Source organism: Chiloscyllium punctatum, chromosome 35 (genome assembly GCF_047496795.1).
Source record: "Chiloscyllium punctatum isolate Juve2018m chromosome 35, sChiPun1.3, whole genome shotgun sequence".
Lineage (NCBI taxonomy): Eukaryota > Metazoa > Chordata > Chondrichthyes > Orectolobiformes > Hemiscylliidae > Chiloscyllium > Chiloscyllium punctatum.
Window position 1 is genome coordinate 12,201,418 of NC_092773.1, and position 24,242 is coordinate 12,225,659.

Sequence of the window (24,242 nt, forward strand, 5' to 3'; positions counted from 1 at the left end):
AGATCATGGCTGATCTGTTTGCATTTGGAACTTAATCAAACATCCGCAGTTTAGTGTTCTATCTGAAATGCTTCAATTGATAGATCAACAAGATTCAGACGCATTTTATTATGGCCATGAACTGGCCTCATCAGTTTGGCCTAGTTTGTGGCAGCAACACTTCAGAGTGAACACAAGGTCATCAATAATGTTGAATTAGATGGGCACAGAGGGAATAAATTGGAGGACACCACTATCGGATATAATTTCGATCGACCACTTTCAAGTTTTATGTATTGCACACTGCCAGAAACAAATTGTCAAAACATAACGAAAGAGATGAAGCAGAATGTGTTTGCCACTGAGCACTTGCTCCCACTCACAACACAACAAACATTTTGAGATTACAAATGGACCTTGCCATCTAAGAAAATGTTTGGAAACTGATTATTGTGTGGGTTGGGAGGAGAACTGTATCAGGTTCACAAATAACTTCTGCAGCGATGCGTTTTGACATGTTTGCTTTTACTGTGCTGTGCACTTCACCAACCATTTCTCCAATACTTCACTCACTGACTTACCAGCTGAATCTCCTGTAGCCTTCATTTCATTCGCATTCTGTTACCTCAATCTTTTCCCAAGGAATGTTCTGTTCACTTTTGATATTGGTTGTGTCAACTTCCACTGGGCTCCCTGGCCTCTAATGTTGTGGTTTCCGAGTTCTTATTCTTGCTCAAAAACCATAACATAGCATTTTGTTGTTGCATTCTGACAGTTTCCATCCATAGTTGTGCAAATTAGTTTCTGGCCCAACTTCAAACAGTGACCTGGGATCTTCTTAATAGGATAGCAACGCCTTACCTCTCCATATGTAGTATCTGAATGATCTTCTTAGACACCTGGCAGGGATGTGTCTGTGAAGAGGACAGCTGTCGTATCCGCACTGATGACACCCAGTTTTCCGGCAACTTAGGAATGTTAACAAAATTACCAGGTCACTTATGAGATGTCACAGAGTCCTGGATGACCCTCAAGCTATCCACAACTCTGTGTCACCAAAGTCAAGTTGCTCCATCTCTGACTTGTGTCATTGGTGGCCTTGTTTCAAGAGTGTGGCACTGGAAAAGCACAGCTGGTCAGGCAACATCTGAGGAGCAGGTCAACTGACATTTCGAGCATAAGCTCTTCATCAGGAATGAGCTTAAGCTCAAAACGTTGATTCTCCTGCTCCTCGGATGCTGTCTGACTGGTTATGCTTATCCAGCACCACAATCTCGACTCTGATCTCCAGGATCTGCAGCCCTCACTTTTTCCAATAGCCTTGTTGACTGGTTATAATGTTCAATGGTGTTGCATTTGACCCTCATCAATTTCTTCATTCGAATGAAAACCACAAAAATATGTGCTGAACGCAGCTACAGGATGCAGAAATATCAAAATGAAACCTGAGGAGGTTTGGCAAACAAGCCACAATCTAAATGTCGGTGGAATGATAAGAGGCAGCTCCAGACAATTGCACGTTTATTTTAGAAAACAAAACAACATCTATTTGTGAAATGCTAATGAATATATTTTCTGAATGTTCCAAGTACAATGCAACTTGAGACAGTGCCTGCATGAGTAATGAGCATTAATGAACACACAGGTGTCGAGAATGATGATGTCAAGTTTTCACTGTGAAAATAAGTCATCTCTTCTGGGAGTTGCACAGAACATTGGTTATCTGCACGAACAAACTTTCTAAAAGGCCCACTGACTTTCAGATAAGTTCTCCCAGGAATCTTCTCCAGCTCTGTCATGCAGTGGTAGCCATTTGTAAGATGACTCAGCAGCAACTCATGAACACCTGTTTTCCAAGCCTCCTTCACAAGCACCCACAGCAGTGGACTATACCAATACAGTGGTGATGTTGCCGGTCAAGTAATCCAGAGGCCCAGGTTAATGTTGTAGGGATTCAGGTTCAATCCCACTGGAGCAGTTGATGGCATTTAAACTCAGTTGGCAAATTTGGAAAACAAATCCAATGTCATCACTGAATGTTGTAAAAACTTTAATTGACTAACATCCTTTCGGGAAGGAAGTACATTACCTTTATGTGGTTTGGCCGGTGTATGGCTGATTCATTGTGCTGTGGGATGCCTACATTACTTAAAAGAAAAGAAGCTCTATCACATCCAAGGACAAGGGTAGAACAAAGGCAAGAGAACAGTACCAGGTCAATTTCATTCCAAGCCACACATCATCCAGGCTTGGAGCTATACAGGTTGTTCTGCTATCACTTGACAATTGTGTTCCTCTGCAACTTCGTGCTATAGAAAATCACACTGTGGAAAACTGCTATAAAATGTCGCACTTTAGAAGATCATTAATAGAGAATCACTATACCTGTTTAGTAGAAATTTCGTGTTATTCAAATAGTGTCCACAGTTTGGAGAAAGTGGAGACTGCAGATGCTGGAGATCAGAGTTGAAAAGTGTGGCACTAGTAAAGCACAGTAGATCAGGCAGCATCCAAGGAGCAGGAGAATCAAAGTTTCGGGCAGAAGCCCTTCATCGAGTATGTCGGGGCAGGAAAGGAGGCTGAGAGGTAAATGGGAGGGTGGGGGTGAGGGTGAGGTAGCTGGGAAGGTGATGGGTAGATACAGGTGGGAAGGTGATGGTGATAGGTCAGAGGGGAGGGCGGAGGGAACAGGTGGGAAGGAGGATGGACAGGTAGGACAGTTCAAGAGTTTGGTGCCGAGTTGGAGGGTTGGATCTGAGATGAGGTGGGAGGGAGAGGAGATGAGCAAACTGGTGAAGTCAATGTTAATGCCGTGTGAATGGAGAGTTCAGGCGTCAGGTGGGTTGGATTTGGTGGTGGAGGAGGCCCAGGACTTGCATGTCCCGGACAGAATGGGAGGGGGAGTTGAAGTGTTCGGTCACAGGGCGGTGGGGTTTGTTTGATGCGTGCGTCTCAAAGATGTTCCCTGGAACGTTCCGCGAATTGGCATCCTGTCTCCGCAACGTAGAGGAGACCACATCAAGAGCAACAGACACAGTCGATGAGATGTTTGGATATGCAGGAAAATCTTTGCCTGATGTGGAAGGGATCTTTGGAGCTTTGGACGCAGGTGAGGGCGGAGGTGTCGGCACAGGTTTTGCACCTCTTGCAGTGACAAGGGAAGGTGCTAGGAGTGGAAGGGGGTTGGTGGGGGGACATGGACCTAACGAGGGAGTCATAGAGGGAATGATCTCTGTGGAATGCTGAAAGGGGTGGGCAGGAAAATATATCTCTGGTGGTGGGGTCTTATTGTAAGTGGTGGAATAGTGGAGAATAATGCACTGTATCCAGAGATTAGTAGGGTGGGAAGGTGAGGACTGGGTGGGGTTTCTATCCTTGTTGCAGTTGGAGGGGTGGGGATCGAGAGAAGGTGTGGGAAGTGGAGGAGATGCACTGGAGGGTGTTGTTGATCCAGTTTCCACAATTTGTCAATCGTTTTACATCCAATTTGTGCTGACAATATACACGTTATAGCAGAATGACCTGTATGGCACTTGCCTCAGTATCACTGGATCAAAATCTTGGAACTCCATCTCTCACAGAGTCTTGTACTGACATGAGATGGACTGCAGTTGTTCAAGAGGTTAAGCTCACCATCACCTTTAACATTTCAGAGAAGGTTCATCAGTCTGATTTCTGAGATGAAACAGCTATCTTAACAAGGAAATGTTAAACAGTTTGGGCCTGAACCTACTGAAATTTTGAAGATGTGGGGGGAGGACTTTATTGAAACAGATAAAATTCTGAGGGTTCTTGGCAGGGTCGATGCTGAGAAGTTGTTGCCATTTGTGGTTCAACGCAGAATTCGAAGAATGTAAGGATCTCCCATTTCAGACAGAACTTAGCAGAAATTTCTTCTTGCACAGGGCCGTTCACCTTTGGAATTCTTTTCCGCAGCAGGCAGTGGGTGCTGTTTCTTTCAATATATCCCAAGACTCAACTGCAAAGATTTTTGAATGAGAGTGGATGCAGGGTTTCTGGAGACCAGAGAAGAATCAGCCATGAACATCAGCAAATCAGAATTTGCTGGAAAAATATCAGCAGGTCTGGCAGCATATGTGGAGATAAAGCAAAGTTCACGTTTCGGGTCCCTTCTTCAGGACTGATTGCAGCTAGGAAATGGTTGGTATATGTGCTGGAGAAGGGTTAGGAAGTGGGCAAGGAGTAAATGATGGAGCCAAGGGAGGTAAAAACAGTTGGGCAGACAAAGGGATGAGTAAAGGTCAGCCTGGGAGAATGAATAGCTGCAACTGAGGACTGTTAGTGATTGATAATGGATTGTTTGTGGGAGCAGCTCCTGTGATAATAAGGGCTGATGTGTGGGGATTGGGGAAGGACATGGGATATGGTGCCCAGGACCTGAAATAATTGAAATCGACATTGAGTCGATCAGGTTGCGGGGTTCCCAAATGGAAAATGAGGTGTTGTTCTTCAGATCAGCCAAGACCTAACTGAATGACAAAGCAGACTCGAGGGCTCAAATGGCAGACTGCTATCCTGTTTTGAACGGTTAATGTTATCAGGCTCAATTCAGGATAGACAATAAATGCTCATCTTGTCAAAAAGGCAGTCACATTTTATGATTGATTGAAATCGTTGGATTGCATTAAAGGTATTGCGCTCTGAACCTGAACACAAGTTCTTTCTCAGGTGCTGATGAACTTCTGTTTGGCTGAGCTTGGCTGGAATTGATCAAACTCAGAGCAGATGTCTTGGGGTGGGATTGACTTTGCTGGCAGCAGCAGTGGATCCTTCGAGGAGTTGACACAACTCTAAAGAGATACACAGTCACTTGATGCACTACACCTTTGATGGGTAAGTATTCCATACCAGCACAATGCTTTCAATGTGCTTCTCAGCCTTGACCACCATCTCTTCATTCACTCACCGGGTTGAGCAGCAGAAGATCTCCTTCGATATTGCTTAAAATACTGCCTCCAGTCTTCTATCCTCATGAGCTTGAGGGTGAGGCTAGGACGCTTGGAATAATAATGTGAGTGACAGTCAAAGTGACGTGTGGATAGTGCACACATTATACATTTCCAGTTTGCACATAATCCCGGTTTGCAAATGGACATCATATATCTGCCTGCTTTGGTCAGGCGCATTGTCTGCCTTCATGGAGACTTGCTTAAAATCACATTGCGTGGATTCCAAATGGAAGCGAACAGAAGGTTTTTAAAACATTATTTTGATATCATTCTGCTTATGCATAGCTAGGAAACAGGTCGTCATCAGGCGAAAATCCTTTCCACCCAGGTAAAACCATAATTGAGTCGTGTGTTTTCAGTCCTATCATTAAACATCCCTGCTGCCAATCATATGGATTTTACCATTTATTATCAAGCTCCCATTGCTGCCATTTGTCCCAAAATGTCTTACTTTTCAGCAGTGACCGGTACCTGCGATCTATTTACCCAACTCCACTTTAACAATTCTAGTCTACGGAAGAAAGTTCATTTTTGTTCGTGTAGCTTGCTCCAAAGCAGAGAAAGAGGCCTTTTGGACCATCATGTTTGAGTTGGATCTTGAAAAGCAAGCCGATGGGTCCCACACTTCTTTCCTTCTGCAATTTTTTTACTTTTAAGTACATTATTAGTTTTTTGAATGTAATGATTCAAAGTCTTTGTACCCCATTTTAATAACTTGCTTCTTGTAGCTTGCTATGTACAAGAAAAACGTCACCTCAACTTTTCCCATTTCTTCCGTCAATTATCGTAAATTTGTGCCGTCTGCCTTTTGACCTTGCTTCCAGTGGATATACTTTGTTCTGACATATTCTATTAAAGTCTTCGATGTCTGACTTTTCCCCTGATTTTGCAGAAACCTTGGAACCATTCTTACCATTGGAAGTATGCAATGCTTCATCCCCTATTAAATGCTTCATACTCATCCAGAAATAGCTGACGTTCACTAAGTTAAAACATAGAATGGGAAAGAACAAGAAGCAGAACTGGTGAAGTCAGTGTGAACATCTGTTCCTTTCACAGAAATCTGGCAACAGAATGCTGGTCGATGAGTTACTGGGGAAGGGTTGTGTTACAATGTATTTTTAAAGTGGACAGCATTGTCTCTGCACACACAGAAAGGACAGAATCTCTTGTCATGCCGTGGCAGATTTTCAATTGTTAGTCATGGGCAAGATCTATTCCCGATTTAAAAGGAGGAAAACGTGTCCCTCGTGTGGGCACCGTAGAAAAAGAAGCAGAGCAGGTATTTTGACAACTCGTTTTCCTCCTCCCACCTGCAGTCAGAGCGAGGCATGTGAAAATTTAGTATTTTCTAAGGTAAAGTCTTAGCATGAAGATCTGTGAGTAGGGAGTACACACTATCTCCCACTCAACTTATATTAACAGCATGAATGCAGAAGTAATTTAAACAAGGACATTGGTCTCTTAATAATGCAGCAGATTCAAATTCAAAAGATGTAGAGATTTTTGTCAAGGTTTGTGCAAAAAGATAAAATCTCCAAGGACAGAAAGATTAGGCACTCTGTGCTCCAGCCTTAGGTAATGTATTAATTAACAACTAACGATATTCATCAATCTCAGTGGAATCTTCAGGATATATTTGTTATTGCAAAATGAAAGAATTTTTTTCTATGTACTTCCTGGCATATGAACTTCACACTACTCAGCATCAGTTTTGACTCATGTGGAGAGAAAATGAGGCACAATCGATGGGCAGAATGCTGACAAATGTAGGGGCAGAGCCAAACGCAGGCAAGTGAAACTAGTTCAATTGTGAAAATGTGTTGCATTACCAATTTGTGTCGAAGGGCCTGTTTCCATGCTGTAGACCTCTTACTCTATGCTGAGGTAGCATATCATTTAAATGGACAGAGAAGTTGGCATTGTTACTTACTTTCAGCTCACCAGCTTGAGTTCAGCCCAAAACTAGCTGACCTGGAGATCAAGATAGCAATATTGAGAGAGGTGGACCAGTGAATCAGAGGTAATCTGATTTTAGGTCATCAGGAGATTCTGCAGTGTCCTGTGGCTTGGAGACCGAAGAGTTTGTCTATTATTGGGCTGTCGAAAGATTGGAGAATGTTCACTGTTCACCGCACCAAAACATTATTTCAGAGGATGAATGGACTAGGAGATCATCCAGCATGAAGTTCAGGAGATCTTGCTACTGAAGATAGTACAGGTAGTTCTGCTATAATGCAACAGTTGTGTTCTTCTGCAACCTCGTGCTATAGAAAATCACACTGTAGAAGATCGCTAATAGAAAGTCACTATACCCGTTCAGTAGAAAATTCACATTATCCAAACAGTGTCTACAATTGGCTAATCCGTTATAGCCAATTCATGCTGATGAAACGCGCGTTATAGCAGAATGACCTGTCCAATAATAAGCAGTCTGGTTACCGTCTCAGGTGATCCAGAAGATAGATAAAGCCCAGCTGCTGATGCACCAAAGCAGGAACAGTCCGAAATGCCCTTCCAGCCTGTTCTGCCAGTCATTCAGATCTTGTCTGATCCTCTACTTCAACTCCACTTTCCTACCCTGTCTCCACATCAGCATCTGAAAATGTGTTGCTGGAAAAGCGCAGGAGGTCAGGCAGCATCCAAGGAACAGGAGAATCGACGTTTCGGGCATAAGCCCTTCTTCAGGAATGAGGAAAGTGTGTCCAGCAGGCTAAGATAAAAGGTAGGGAGGAGGGACTTGGGGGAGGGGCGTTGGAAATGCGAGAGCTGGAAGGAGGTCGCATTTCCAACGCCCCTCCCCCAAGTCCCTCCTCCCTACCTTTTATCTTAGCCTGCTGGACACACTTTCCTCATTCCTGAAGAAGGCTTATGCCCAAAACGTCGATTCTCCTGTTCCTTGGATGCTGCCTGACCTGCTGCGCTTTTCCAACAACACATTTTCAGCTCTGATCTCCAGCATCTGCAGTCCTCACTTTCTCCTCCATATCAGCATCTCCAGTTAGCCTTGTCTCAGTGTAACATTTTACCGAATTTTGTTGATTCATGGAGAATTTGCTCTCTGCTAAAAGTTGGCACATCACGAATAGAATTATTTGTCCAGTTCTTGGGTTTTGCACACGAGGCTGTCAGAATGTTCAAAGCCTTATTGTGAGATCTGAAATCCTGCGAGTTATTATTAGGATTCCTGGCAGCCACATTTTTATTTTCAGTTCGTATCGTACTGTGTTTTTATCTGCTGAATGAAGTTTGCAGGAAAAGAAACAGAGATTCCATTCATTTTGCACAGACATTAATACCACAGACCAGGATTTTTATCTTGGCAGAAGCTGATTCGGTATTTATTCTGAAATGATTCCTTCAGTTGCTTAAGATCTCTGTGCCAACGAGCTTGACACAGTTTGCAGCCCCTCAGTAAGCCTCCGGAATGGAATTCAGAAACATTTGAGGTGCAGGGTAATGATTTCAGATTTGCAGACATTTTTCACGCTGGGCGATGGGGAGAGGGGCCGCATAATGTGACTGTGGGAGAGGGTTTAAATAATTGCTGAAGAAGTGAGACTGCAGGAAAAGCTGTCTTAAATCTTGGTTACACTGTGTTCTAATTTCCAAACAGCAATTTAAACAGTTGGGAAAATCATACAAAGGGTGCGCTGTTCCAACTTCCTGATTCATTGCCTGGAATAGGAGTGAAATAGGAATAAAAGGTTAAGTAACTGATTGGAAAAAACCTGTCAATTCTTGTTTAGTACACATGGAAATACAAGAGATTTTATTGCCTCTTAGTAGCAATAAGCCAGGCCTCACAATTCATTTGGAATCCCTTGAAGAGTGGATTGCTCAGGGTTCCAGTTAAAACATGTCTGTGTTATGAATGGATTAGAAAGGATATTGTTGTGCAGGATGTGCAGACCCTTAATGCTCCCAGCATTCCAGACCCCATTCCAGTTTGTTTTCACAATTTTTTATAATCTCGCACCTCTGACGGCATGTCTTTTCCATTAAGAGAAGCTGATAATTGGGTCATTGATGTGTGCCCTCCACATTTGTGCACCACATTGTCATTCCTCCTGACAAAGATGAAGTTTTTTGGAACCTTTCCATTTTAGCATTTCATTGATCTCCTCCCTCTGCTATTCCTTGCCTCAGATGATTAGCTTTTGCACAGCTCTTTGAGGCGTATATGTAAGAAGAGCTGTTCACAAATTCAGACTATGTGATTGTAATTGCAATGAACAATGGTCATACAGTGCGAGTCATGTTTCTTGAGCTCACAGTGAGTGTGGTAAAAGCTCAGATTCTGCAGAAGGTAAGTTAGAATTCTGTGGCTTATGTGTTAGCATTCTTCAGTGTTTGAGTCCCAATTTAGAGATTGCAATCAAAACTCAAGACTAGTGCTCCATTCCAGTTGCTGGGCATTGTTTTTAAACCTCTCCACAGTTTCACCCCTCTCTGAAATTAGCAACAGCCCCACACAAGATTGAGATCTCAGTATTCCTCTATTCCTGGTTTCATATGCATTTTAAATGCGCCACCATTGTTGACTGTTTGTTTCGTTTCTCTGGTGTAAACTCTGGAATTCTTTCCCTTTGTCTTTTTTTTAACCTCCTTTGCCTCACTTTCTGCTTTGTCGATTGTTATGGACCAGACCAGACTCGCTCAAAATATTTTAAAGGCAGGTGTTCAGTGGATATTTCAGGAGTGATGCAGCTGGTCAAACCATGTGGTTCTGGTAGAGGATTTTAACTTTCCAAATGTGGACTGGCACTGCTATAGTATTAAGGGTTTAGGTGGAGAGGAATTTGTTAAGTGTGTACAATAAAGTTTTCTGATTCAGTATGTGGATGTACCTACTAGAAAAGGTCCAAGGATGTGCAGGTCAGGTGAATTGGTCATGCTAAATTGCCCATAGCATTAGGTACATTAGTCAGAGGGAAATGGGTCTGGGTGTGTTACTCTTCAGAAGGTCGGTGTGGACTTGTTGGGCCGAAGGGTCAGTTTCCACACTGTAGGGAAGCTAATCTAAAATAAAACTTGACCTACTCTTGGGAAATAGGGCAGGGCAGATGACTGAGGTGTTAGTGGCGGAGCACTTTGGGGCCAGCGACCATAATTTTATGAGTTTTAAAATAGTGATGGAAAAGGACAGACCAGATCGAAAAGTTGAAGTTCTAAATTGGAGAAAGGCCAATTTTGATGGTATTAGGCAAGAACTTTCAAAAGCTGATTGGGGGTAAATGTTCACAGGTAAAGGGACAGCTGGAAAATAGGAATCTTTCAGAAATGAGGTAATGAGAGTCCAGAGAATTATATTCCTGTTTGGGTGAAAGGAAAGGCTAGTAAGGATAGGGAAGACTGGATGACTAAAGAAATTGAGAGTTTGGTTAAGAAAACAAAGGAAGCATATGTCAGGTATAGAGAGGATAGATTGAGCGAATCCTTCAAAGAGTACAAAGGCAGTAGGAGTATTCTTAAGAGGGAAATCAGTAGGGCAAAAAGGGAGATATGAGATAGCTTTGGCAAATAGAGTTAAGGAGAATCCAAAGGGTTTTTACAAATACATTAAGGACAAAAGGGTAATTAGGGAGAGAATAGGGCTCCTCAAAGATCAGCAAGGCGGCCTTTGTGTGGAGCCACAAGAGATGGGGGAGATACTAAACGAGTATTTTGCATCAGTATTTACTGTGGAAAAGGACATGAAAGATACAGAATGTATGGAAATAGATGGTGACATCTTGAAAAATGTCCATATTACAGAGGAGCAAGTGCTGGATGTCTTGAAGCGCATAAAAGTGAATAAATCCCCAAGACCTGATCAGATGTACCTTAGAACACCGTGGGAAGCTAGAGCAGTGATTCCTTGGCCTCTTACTAAAATATTTGTGTCATCAGTAGTCACAGGTGAGGTGCCAGAAGACTGGAAGTTGGCTAACGTGGTTCCACTGTTTAAGAAAGGTGGTAAGGTCAAGCCAGGGAACTATAGACCAGTGAGCCTGACATCAGTGGTGGGCAAGTTGTTGGAGGGAATTTTGAGGGACAGGATGTACATGTATTTGGAAAAGCAAGGACTGATTAGAGATCGTCACCATGGCTTTGTGTGTGGGAAATCATGTCTCACAAACTTGATTGTGTTTTTTGAAGAAGTAACAGAAGATTGATGAGGGCAGAATGGTTGATGTGATCTATATGGACTTCAGTGAGGCATTCAACAAGGTTCCCCATGGGAGACTAATTAGCAAGGTTAGATCTCCATGGAATACAGGGAGAACTAGCAATTTGGATACAGAACTGGCTCAAAGCTAGAAACCAGAGACTGGTGCTGGAGGGTTGTTTTTCAGACTGGAGGCCTGTGACCAGTGGAATGCCTTGATGATCGGTGGTGGGTCACCTACTTTTCATCATCTATATAAATGATTTGGATGTGAACGTAAGAGGTTTAGTTAATAAGTTTACAGATGACACCAAAATCGGAGGTATAGTGGATAGTGAGTCATAGATGTGGCCTGGTCATTGTGTGTCAAGGTTCAAAGTATTGAGCTACATAGCAATTCCAGACATTATTTTTGCAATCATAGGCACACAATTTGTGAGGTTCCACAATTAATCTCTGTGTGGATGTGAAGCTGGGTGAGGGTGGAATCCCACATAGGACTCGATTTGCTTCCAGTGACACCTCCGACTCAAAGGTACTGTCATATAAGGGATGAAATCTGTCCACAGTAAACAGTAGACTAACTGATTCATTCTGGACGTAGGTTTGTTCGCTGAGCTGGAAGGTTCATTTTCAGACGTTTCGTCACCATACTAGGTAATATCTTCAGTGAGCCTCCTGATAAAACCTCCGTCCAGAGGCTCACTGAAGATGTTACCTAGTATGGTGATGAAACGTCTGAAAATGAACCTTCCAGCTCAGTGAGCAAACCTACATCCAGAACCTCAACCTGAGCTACAAATCTTCTCAAAACTCATTGACTGATTCATTGTTACAAAACACAAAAGATAGTATTCACCTTCAATTTGCAAAGATGGACCCCAAACGGAAATCAGGGCAAGCTGGACAGAGAGAATATGTTCATTGCACTCCTTAGACAGTGAACAACCTTCAATAGGTTAATATTTGGACAAAATTATTTTAAGCATGCAATCCTTTCACTGAAGAGTGGAATGATAATAAGAGAATTATATTTTTCGAACAAAGATGCACATTGTGCAATTTTATACAGAATTCATGACATTGTTCAAATTCTTCCCTGCATAATTAATGATTATGTTTTGACAAATTGTAGTTTTGCACTAATTATGTGGCAGATGTTTCTTCACTGCTACATCTAGAGGAAGATGTGGAGGCCACTGACAGTAACACTAATTGTAATTTTATGCTAAAACATTGAAACACAATTTAACTTTCATGTTAAATTACCTCTGTTACTATGAATAACTGGACAGTGAAGTGAGTTGTGTGTACCACACTAAATAGGAGTGCCAATTAGAATTGTATGATGAAATGCCATATTTCTTTTCAAGATGATAAATTATTGCCATCAGTTACTTTATACCAGGCTGCAGCGTGTAGGAGAAAAGAATAGAAATTCTGTGCATTTCTTTGTTACTCTGCATACCTCAGGTTTTTCAGGTTTTGCAATATGAGACTTTGACTCACTTTGGGTAGAATTTTGGTTTCTTGACCTGGTGTTGGTAATGTTGACCAAAACAGGTTCAGAGTTGAAAAATGTCATGCTGGAAAAACACATCCGAGGAGCAGGAGAATCGACGTTTCGGGCATAAGCCCTTCAGGAATGAGGCTGGTGTGCCAAGCGGGCTGAGATAAAAGATAGGGGGGAGGAGGGAATTTGGGGTAGGGCCACTGGGAATACGATAGGTGGAAAGAGGTGAGGGTGAGGATGATAGGCCGAAGAGGGAGTGGGGCGGAGAGGTCAGGAAGAAGATTGCATGTCAAGAGGGCGGTGCTGAATCCAAGGGTTGGGACCGAGATAAGGGAGGGGAAAGGAGGAAGCCGGAGAAATCTACATTCATCCCGTGTGGTTGGAGGGTTCCTAGGCGGAAGATGAGGCGCTCTTCCTCCAGGTGTTGTGTGGTCAGGGTCTGGCAATGGAGGAGGCCAAGGACCTGCATGTCATTGGCGGAGTAGGAGGGGGAGTTAAAGAGTTCAGCCACGGGGTGGTTGGGTTGGTTGGTGCGGGTGTCCCAGAGGAGTTCTCTGAAACGTTCCGCAAGTAGGCGGCCTGTCTCCCCAATGTAGAGGAGACCACATCGGGTGCAGCGGATGCAGTAAATGATGTGTGTGAAGGTGCAGGTGAATTTGTGGCGGATATGGAAGGATCCTTTGGGGCCTTGGAGGGAAGTAAGGGGGGAGGTGTGGGCGCAAGTTTTGCACTTCTTGCGGTTGCAGGGGAAGGTGCCGGGAGTGGAGGTTGGGTTGGTGGGGGGTGTGGACCTGACGAGGGAGTCGCGGAGGGACTGAATGCTGATAGGGATGGAGTGGGAAATATATCCCTGGTGGTGGGGTCTGTCTGGAGGTGGCAGAAATGACGGACGATGATACGATGTATCTAGAGGTTGGTGGGGTGGTAGGTGAGGACCAGTGGGGTTCTGTCCTGGTGGCCATTGGAGGGGTGGGGTTCAAGGGCAGAGGTGCGGGAAGTGGAGGAGATGTGGTGGAGAGCGTCGTCGACCAAGTCGGAGGGGAAATTGCGGTCTTTGAAGAAGGATGCCATTTGAGTTGTTCGGTCGTGGAATTGGTCCTCCTGGGAGCAGTGCAGCGGAGGCGAAGGAATTGGGAATATGGGATGGCGTTTTTACAGGGGGCAGGATGGGAGGAGGTGTAATCTAGGTAGCTGTGTGAGTCGGTCAGTTTGTCGTAAATGTCCGTGTTGAGTTGGTCGCCCGAGATAGAAATGGAGAGGTCTAGGTAGGGGAGGGAGGAGTCTGAGACGGTCCAGGTAAATTTGAGGTCGGGGTGGAAGGTATTAGTAAAGAGGATGAACTGTTCAACTTCCTCGTGGGAGCACGAGGTAGCGCCAATACACTCATCGATGCAGCGGAAGAAAAGGTAGGGTGTTCACAAAACAGGTTCACTCCTGTCAACGAGATGATAAGCCAATGAAAGTAACTGAGAACCTGGTTCAGAGTACTGAAAACCTTCTGCCTGATGCAGGTACAGTCAAAAGCTGCGCTGGAGAGGGATGTCCCCCATGTTTTTGTATCGTGGCGGTCTGACTGCTTTTTGGATTGTTTATTTATTCCTTCACATTTTGGGAAAACTGTTGATAGGGCACCTCGATGTTTTTAGTAACCTTTCAGTAGTTTACAAAAACTGAAACTGCTGGAAAAATCGGCAGGTTCAACAGCAGATGGAAGGAAAGCAGACTGGACATTTTGGGTCTAATAATGTTTCGTCGGAACAGAGTGTAGCTGGGAAAGGGTTGGTCTACATGCTGAAGACGGGGAGGAGTTGATGATAGCAGGTGATGGAGATCTGAGAGAGAAAGAGAAGATTTAGTTGGGCGATGGAATGGGTGAAAGTCGAATCAGTGGAGAATCAATAGCTGTCAATGAGGGTCATTAGTGGCTGACTGAAATGATTGAAAACAAAAATCTCAGCAGGTCAGGTTGCATCTGTGGAGAGAGAGCAAGCTAAACTTTTGAGTCTAAATAACTCTCCATCAGAGCTGGTTAGTTTGTTCTCCATGGGGTGTTGCCTGATTCACTGTGATTTCCAGCATTTTTTGTTTTCAGTGCATATTCCAGCATCTGCAGTCATTTGCTCCTGAACTTATAGAACTCGATATTAAGTCTGAAAGGCTGTAAGGTCTCCAAGCATAAAATGACATGCTGATCTTAAGCTCTGAGCAATTTACATTTGTTGCTGTTCCCCTCCAGTTGACCTCTGACCCAGCTTTGAGGATCTACTTTGTACACACCGCCCGTCGCTACTACCGATTGGATGGTTTAGTGAGGTCCTCGGTTCGGCCCCGCCAGTGTCGGACAAGGCCCTGGTGGAGCAAAAAAAAACAGTGGGTGGCACGGTGGCTCAGTGGTTAGCACTGCTGCCTCACAGCGCCAGAGACCTGGGTTCAATTCCCACCTCAGGCGACTGACTGTGTGGAGTTTGCACATTCTCCCCGTGTCTGCGTGGGTTTCCTCCAGGTGCTCTGGTTTCCTCCCACAATCAAAAGATGTGCAGGTCAGGTGAATTGGCCATGCTAAATTACCCGTAGTGTGAGGTGAAGGGGTAAATGTAAGGGTATGGGTGGGTTGCTCTTCGGCGGGTCGGTGTGGACTTATTGGGCCGAAGAGCCTATTTCCACACAGTAAGTAATCTAATCTACTTGCCACCCTTAGTTGCTCATGGAAACCGGTCCCCATGCCATTAAGAGAATTGTCTCTGTGAAAACCTGAAGGCAGTAACTGTTGCCTAATGAGGGCTAGGTTCGGACATGAAAACAATTTTGACGCCGCATTCTGCTGCGAAGTGTAAATTTAGCCATCAATCTCTGTTGCTCAGGATATAATTCATGGACTCACATTGTCAGTTTAATATCTCTGTGACGAATATCATTACTCTATCTTTCTCTTTATATATTTCCTTACCAGTTTCTTTATTGAAAAATTTCAGATCCTGAGGCGACATGGTAAGAATATTTCCCTTTGTAGTGGATTCCAGAATTGGGGGTCACAACATATAAATGAGAGAGCCACCACTTACGACTGAGACAAATTGAATTTTTTTTTGTCTTATGATAATTAGTCCAGGATTTTGTCTTTCCTGGAGAGCAGCGGAGGACGGATCTTTGAGTATATTTGATGCTGAGTTAGAGAGATATTTGATTCATGGATAGTCAGGGCTATAGTCGCCAGTCAGAGAAGTGGTGTTGATACCACCATCCGATCGGCCGTGATCTTAATGGATGGTGGAGCAGGCACACGGGACTGAATGCCTTATTTCTGGCCCTAATTGCTGAACTAAAAGCAGGAACAGGGCAAGTTGCCCTCCCATATCCAAACTTGGAGTTTGAAATCTATTGCAATGTACATTTCTCCTCCACAGTGAAACCCAGAAATGCTGTTCATGTGTTGCTATGCTGTCAATGAGATAACAGGTACTCATGTCTTTAACACGTAAGCCACGAACTGGTAGCATTCCATGATTAGAGGTTTCGTCAACACAACGTTACATTTGCTCAAAAATTGGAACCGTGTCCAAATTGTCTCACTTTGGAAATGGATAGCTCGCTGATTGAGAACTAAACAATAAGACGCATTCTGGAGGCCCACACAGATCCACAGCTGAGATAAAATAGCTGGGTGCCAAGGTCATAATTTGGTCAGGGACTCACATTGGAATGTTTGCAATCTGAAAGGTTCCAGAATTTACTCACACTGAATAAAATATAATTGGTCTCACAAAACCCTGTTGAATTTTTGCGCAAGGAGGGATGGAGGATAGTGATGTAAACAGAGGGAAGCGCTGCATCACAGTTCCTGCCTTTTCAATGCGCAGCATGGAAGCTGCCTAGTTCAGAATGCTTTCAAGGTGAAGTCATGTCAAAACATTGTTAAGGATTAGGCCAGACCGCCTCAAAATATTTTAAGAAGGTCGCCCAGCCCCTGAGTTTTTCTTATTTTAAAGGTAGATGTGAAGTGCATATTCCAGGTGTGATGCAGTTGGTCAAACTACTTGGCTTTAAGCAAAACAGATTTTATTTAAACACTACAGTTGAAGGACAAACAAAAGAACATGGAATTTAGGATAACTTAAGTATTGGAAAACTCTACTGACCCACTACAGCAACTTAAGGAGCTGTTCCAATTCAGTGACATCCCATAAACACACCCTTTGGCAAAAAGGTAAATTGAAACACAGATTCTTACCGGCAGGAGGGAACAAGTTCCAAAGAGATTTCAGAGAGAAAGATGGTCAGGAATCATTTGCTGAAGATTTGTGATCTTTTCTGGACATCTTGTGACTGCCACAGCTCAACCAAACTAGGAAAAGCCTGAACTGAGGGAACTGGCCAATCCGCAATTTTTAAACAAGACACATCAGGCCCTCTGCCTTTACGACCTCTCTTGGAAAAAAAAGGATAAAATAACCTCTTTAAAGTGACAGCATTGTCACAACAGAGTGTGAGAATAATGGCCTGTTGTCCCGAACGAAGAGCTTTTTGAACCTTGAAATCATCTCTGTTTTCTCAATATTTCTGGGCACCTCTTTTGCTAAGGTACCTTTGCATTTGGTTGAAATCCCAATGGTGACAAAGGAGCTAATCAGTAACACCCCGTGCATACATTAGCAATTCTGAGGTCAAAAATACTAAGTATTTCAAGGAATTGTCTAATTCACTGGCAGAGACTGAGCTCAACTTCTTGGACTGCTAGAAGGACATGAGACACGAGATTTGGTCACTAAATTGCAGGAAGGAGATGATTTCACCAGAAAGGGTATAGAGGACACTTATGAGGGATATTGCCAGAACTGAGAATTTTAGCACTGGGGAGAAATTGGACAGGCTGGTGTTGTTTACTTTGTAGCATGCGAGGCGAAAGGGAGATTTAATTGAGACATGTAAAATTATGAGGGGCCTAGACAGAATACTTAGGAAGGAATTATTTTGATAAGCGTAGAATAATATACACTGAAAGATAGTTGAGATACACAGTGCAAGATAACACTTTTAGTCAGGGCATTATTTTAGTTCATCACATTGCATAAAACACATCCCCACTGATTGCAAACACCTCCATATGTTTGACACCAATTCTGACCCAATTAACCCCAAAATAAGATATCAATTACCTGTTCGCTTATTCCGTTTGGTATCCCTTAAGACTACATGAGATGCTAACTGAGAAGTCGGTAGTCAGATGACAAAGATTTAAAACTGTTGGGAAAAGGATTCGAGGGGAATTGAACAGTAATTTCCTGGCTCACCAGCTGGAAGGCTGGTCGAGTCAGAAATCTCACATTTCCACAAACATTTGGACATGTGTTTGAAGCCCCACAATTGACAGTTTGATTGACCAACAGCAGAAAACCGGTGGTTGGTTGGATGGCTTTTTTTTCCTGCTGGTAATGACATACTTGGTCAACTTGCCTCCTTCTGTGCCTTGCATTTTCGATGTTTGTCTGTTGCAAAACTATGCAGATGCTGTAAATCTGAAATAAAAAGAGAAAATACTCGAAATATTGTGCAGTTCAGGTGGTATCTATAGAGAGAAAATCACAATTTATGTTACAGTTTGACAAATGTGAAACCAATGACCTGAACGATTAATACGCTTTCAGTCTGCACAAATATTGCCTGACCTGCTGTGTACTTGCAGCGTTGTCTGATTTTATTTCGCACAAATGGATTGGTCAGTTCACTTTCAATGACACTGTACTTGTTTTCTTCTTCTTTTGGAGGCCTGAGTGTTCGGGAGGTCCTCATCAATGTTTCTCGGCAGCAAGTGGAAGATTTTCACGGTCCAGAGGATTACTGGTGTCTTTGCGTAGCTTGGAGTCAACAGGGAACAACGAAAAGCAGAAAAGCTACGGTCCGAATTGCATGTAAGCAAAATAAAAATAGTAATTACTGATGACCAAATGTTTCACTTCAGCAACACATGCACAGAAACAGAAAGATTGAACTTCACAGCTAACCCATTGTTATGCAGGCCATCTAGGTCTGCCTGCTGTGGGGTAGGTAGTCCATCAAACTGTGATTCTCCCTGAATAATTCCATACTGTGGATGTGTGAATTACAGAGTATGAGTAACCACCATCTGCAGCATTAGACTACAGGCGCTGAATAATGCATAGGCCAGTTTTTTGCACTTTGACAGACTTGTAATGACTTGCACTCCAGAATAAGTATTTGAAGAGCTAAATGCCAGCCTGAAATGAGATGGAAGATTTCCCTTCTGTGCTTGGTTCAGTGCAATAAAGAGCGTGCTTTGTATAATATCGATATTTCAAACTAGATTCCTGGTAGTGGGTGAAATTCATCTTTGTGGGTGAACGATTCATTTGGCAGCCATTTGTGAGCCAGTTTTACCTCTGTTTTAATTCTCTTTTCCATTGACTTGATGCCATGAATAATTGGGCAGACTATTTTAAAAAAAACAGTTGTGCTGACTCCCTTCCTTTGCCCCATTTTCAAAATAAAATGGCCGCAGAAGTGAACTACTTTCATCGCCCCATACCCCAGATAGGCAGAAAGTCAGGGTTCAGTACAGGTCCACTCAGCAAGCATTTATTTCCTTCATCACCCCCTCAGTGATTGTTGACTTGAACACATCTTAGTTCTGCAGACAAATATTGCAAATTTTTCTTCACAATGGCGGAACAGTTTATCTCGATGTCCCTGACACAGTAATTAGGAAGTTGGAGCATTTTGGAATTTATAAGGGTTCTCCAGAAGTGTTGTTAGGATTTGCAGTTGGCCCATGGAAATAGCTAGTATTTGCCCAGAGTCCTCAGATGGTGATGGTCTCTGTTGGGATTGCCTTAGATTGTGCGAGTACTCACAGGGGTCTTTGGAAATGTGCCAGTTTTTTGTCAAGTACTCTGTGTTAATGTTGCAGGGAGAAATAGTGAAGAGGAGTCTTGATCACTATGTTTAGCAGTACAAGTAACCTTTATTCAGAGCTCTTCAAACACACATGTGGGAGAGGCCAGGGACCGCTCCCTGGCTTTCACGTGGGGTCCAGCTACCCTCTTGATTATGGTTCAGATTGGAGGAGAGGTCAGTGACACTGTGGCTTCCCCAGCTGAAGGCAGTATTTTTATACACTTCACATTACCATAATTGCTTGCAACTTTGCTGCCATTGTTCCATCCCACTAATCTATACATCCAATCCTGTAAAATGCCCAATAAATGATGGACACTCCTATGGATAGCCCTAGTTTCCTAGTTTCACCATGATCTCATGATGTTTCCCAGACATGATTCTTGGGATCATATATCTCATTAATTTACATTCCCATGTTAATGGTTCTACTCTTTATCAGACCTTTGTCAGACTAGCTGATCTCTAAGGACTGTGGGAATTCTGTCATTCATTGTGTTCCTTGCTATCACTATCAAAATCTGTTACTCATCTTATATTTCCTACTATCTTAATCGTGGGAGAAACAAAAAGATGCTAATTATGACTAATTGCTGTAAAATTCATATTATAATTTCAAATATAAAGTTAGTTTTTTAAAAAGTTTTTTGGTTACACCTCATGTTGGAATTCTTTACCCAATGAATTGTGGGCAGTTTCTGTCTCACCTGACCTTGGAACGTCAGCTTAACACTGCCCCTTCTATTCACATGCTGTCTGTAAGTCTGTTTTAAACATGGAATTGCTTCTCAGATGAAATTTACTGACTGTTCCCTAAGTATTTCGACACTAACTCTTCGACTGAATAAGACAACAGCTGTACAAATTCTCTTTCCAAGAATGAAACTCAATCACTTTCACTGCTCAATAAGCTTGTCTGAACACCTAAGGTTTTACAAGGTGTAATCTTGTTCCCCTTTTACCTTATCAGTTGTCTCTGTTATTGTGAGATCATGCCTTTCTTTCAACTCTTCCTAAACTATGAACTTTGGGCCTGTTTGTTTCCAGACGTCTCTTAACAGACTGCCACTTACAGACATTTGCAGCTGAAGGTTTGCACAGAGCTCCCTGTATATTAATTTGTCAGATTCTTTGTTCCCTACTGGATTTATCTTGTTCTCAAAGCTACCATTATCCGAACGGATGATTTCACTTTAATTCTGAACTCAGCAAGCTGATTCTGTTACTGCAGTTACAAATCTTCTCCGCCATATTTATGCCACCTAAAAATTGACAGGCAGCCATCTTGTGTCACCTCTGGCCATGGGCTGCCCCAACAGTTGCCATCAATTCCCGGATGCTGAGGAAGTAGATTCCTGAAGTTGATCCTGATCACTTTCAGTTGGAGCTCCTTGCAGTTTGTTACAGGGCTCAAGTGATCCAACAAAAGATTGCAGTTGACAAAGAGCAAGGAACTCAAAATGAAAACGGTCAGGATCCATTAATTGAATATCCGCTTGTCGAAGCCACACTTCTAGCTGGTCCTTGCCAATACTCTCACATTTCCAACGACCAGCAGCAAATACTGCACATGACAGAAAGCTAAAGGAAACACAGCTGTGATTATACACTAAGTCAGGCAATCTCTTTGGTGAGAACAGGATGCGTGAACATTTTAAAATTCAAAGACTCTGCTCCAAATAGAGCGATCAATCTCAGCGTATTCCAGAAGGTTTGTAGCTCAGGTTATGGATGAGCTTGTTGAGTTGCTCACTGAGTTGGTAAGTTTGTTGGCAGATGTTTTGTCACCATGCTGGATAACATCATCAGTGCGCCTCCAGTGAAGCATTGGTGTTCTGTCCCACTTGCTATTTGTGTCTGGGTCTGCTGGGGTTAGTGGTGTCATTTCTGATTTCGTTGCTGGTTCTGTTTCTTTGTGGTTGGTATGTGGGGTACAACTCCACTTGTTTGTTAATTGAGTTCCAGGTTGAGTGCCAGGCTTCCAGGAATTCCTGTGCGTGTCTCTGTTTGGATTATCCTAGGATGGAAACATCCCAGTCGAATCTGTGTCCTTCCCAAAGTACTACATAGGGCAAGCAGGAAGGAAATTAGCCACCAAGGTACACGAACGCCATCTAGCTTTGACATGATCAAAGAATGGGTACCCAACGAACACAGTTCGCCGATTTCTCAGCAACAAATCCAAACAAGAAACCCTAGCCACTCTCCCCTACGTCAAAGACTTCTTGGAAATGACAGCCAGATTACTCAGAACCATTGGCATCATGGTAGCCCACAAACCCACCAACACACTAAAACAGCAGCTAATGAACTTGAAAGACCTTATATAGACAAGAAGCAAAATTAACGTCATTTACAAAATACCGTGCAAGAACTGTAACAAACACGACATTGGACAAACAGGCAGAAAACTAACCACCAGGATACATTAACATCAACTAGCCACAAAAAGACATGATTCTCTCTCACTAGTATCCTTGCATGCAGATAAGGAAGGACACCACTTCGACTGGGACAACACATCCATCTGAGGACAAGCCAAACAGAGACACGCTTGAGAATTCCTCAAAGCATGGCATTCCAAACGGACCTCTATCAACAAACACATTGAGTTAGACCCCCATCTACCACCACCTGAGAAAAAGTACAGGAAATGACATCACCAACCCAAAGAAACGCAAGCATATAAATAGAAAGCAGGAATCATGAATAGTGCTTCGCCCGGAGGCCCACTGAAGGTGTTACCGAGTAGAGTGATGCAATGTCTGGAAATGAACCTTCCAGCTCAGCGAGCAAACCTACATCCATGACATCACCAACCCCAGCAGACCCAGACACCTAAACAGTAAGTGGAACAGAACACCAACGCTTCAGCGGGGGTGCACTGATGATGTTACCTTGTATGATGATGAAACAGCTGCGAACACACTTACCAGCTCAGCGAGCAAGTCAACAACCTCAGAATAGTCAAGCCTTCTTTGTGTGTTTTTTTTCTTCCACCTGTTGTGTAGTGCATTGCCTAGCCACATTGTGAGTGAGATGGATGGCTGCATGGCCTAATCAAGAAGGATGTTGCTGATAATTCAGAACAGAACATGATGAAGATTCACTGAGGTCAGCATTTACACACTGAGCAACAGAACTGAAACCCCAGCAATCATTCTTTTCCCCAAAATATCCTTCATTTTTAAGTTTGTGAAAGCACATTACAAAACATGAAAATTTCATCATTTACAATAACACGCAACTTGTCTCCATGCTGCAAATTCCAGCATGCTCTGTGGTGCCTCAATACAATTGTCATTCTCATAATATTCACAAATACATTCTATGTCAAGCATACAGCCCAATGGAAAAACTTTTCAAATTGACCTTTCAGAAAGTAGAATTGAAGTGGCATCTATGCACCATAAGTGACTCAATACCATTTACAGTGAAGTCCCGAACAATTGATCTCGCTCTAATTCCCATGTCAGACATATTGCTATTTGTATTAACCTTCTCACATTGGGACATCAATGTCAGTTGAAGTACTCACTCCTATAAGACTCAACATGCCAATGATTCAGTCCAGAAGTTTTATTTACAGTCACACTTTGGAAAGGGACAAGATCCCCGTGAACTGGTAGAGTAAGTGTGGTTATTGATACATTTTCTTGGTTTGGAGTGTCATAAAGTAATTGTGAATCTTCTCTGTGAATCTTCTCAATGTCGATCTACCTGTTCATTGAACCATGATAATCATAAACTGAAGGTCTTGATCTAAGTCTATTTTGGACTAAATGCTCATTCACTCAATTTACCTGTGGCTGTTTTCCTTCTTGGAGTGGGGGAGTGGAGGGTGATGATTTTAAACAAGTTTATGGGATTATGGCCATTTTAGATATCATTGAAAAGGAGAGTTATTCCTACTACTCGGTGGCAGCATGGATTTGACACTGCTGGAGGGTTTTTGGGATCTTGTGATAAAACACAGGTGGTGGTGATGGTGAGCAAATTGCCTTTGAGGTTAGTGGAAGGGGAGACAATGAATGGTTTCAAAAGAAGTTGGATGAGGGCTTGCGGAAGGTGTGCAGATACCCAGCAAAAACCTGTTGAGAAATATGTTGTCTGCAACACTGACCAATGGATGTGACTTGGACAGCACACCAGAGTTTATCACTTTCAGTCACAAGTGAAATAAATTGAGACTTTTAAATCCCTTTTTTGAGATTGGATGAGTACAAAATGTGAGCATTTTGTCTGTTCCCTCTTCGTGAAGCACCACAATGTGATATTTTTATTTAATTCTTGGAATATGACGTTTGGCATGGCTAACATTTGATTGCCCATCCTTTGTAGCCCTGAGAAGGTAGTAATGGGTCACTTTTCTTTACATCAAATGTCTGAGTACTGTGGTTTAAAAAAAAGAATCAACGGGGCTTTCTCGCCTCTTTAAAAAGTTATCACCTCATTTTTTTTATGATCATGTTCTCGGAAACTGTATTCATCAATTGCAATCAGTGCAATTGCAATTCAATTGCATTCAATTCGTGAAATGATTGGAATCAGAGAGCAGGAGGAGGCTGATGGGCCCATTGCATCTGTGGCAATTTTTTGTGAAAGCTTTGCAATTTGTCCCAATCCCTGATATATCTGCATGGCGCTGCAATTTTATTCTTCTTGTTCAATTTCTGGTGGAACTTTACCTCTGAATCTTCTCAAGCAGGGTATTCACGAT

At 42.9% G+C, this 24,242-nt stretch overlaps 1 protein-coding gene across 3 annotated transcripts in view; it reads left to right on the plus strand.

Annotated features, from left to right (window-relative positions):
* LOC140459648 (netrin receptor UNC5D-like) overlaps positions 1-24,242 on the plus strand; it is a 453,166-nt gene that overhangs the window by 267,228 nt on the left and 161,696 nt on the right. For all 3 annotated transcript variants that reach the window (XM_072553978.1, XM_072553979.1, XM_072553980.1), the window contains exon 3: positions 18,376-18,519. In XM_072553978.1, the coding sequence (XP_072410079.1) occupies positions 18,376-18,519 (144 nt within the window). The remainder of the gene's footprint in view (positions 1-18,375; positions 18,520-24,242) is intronic.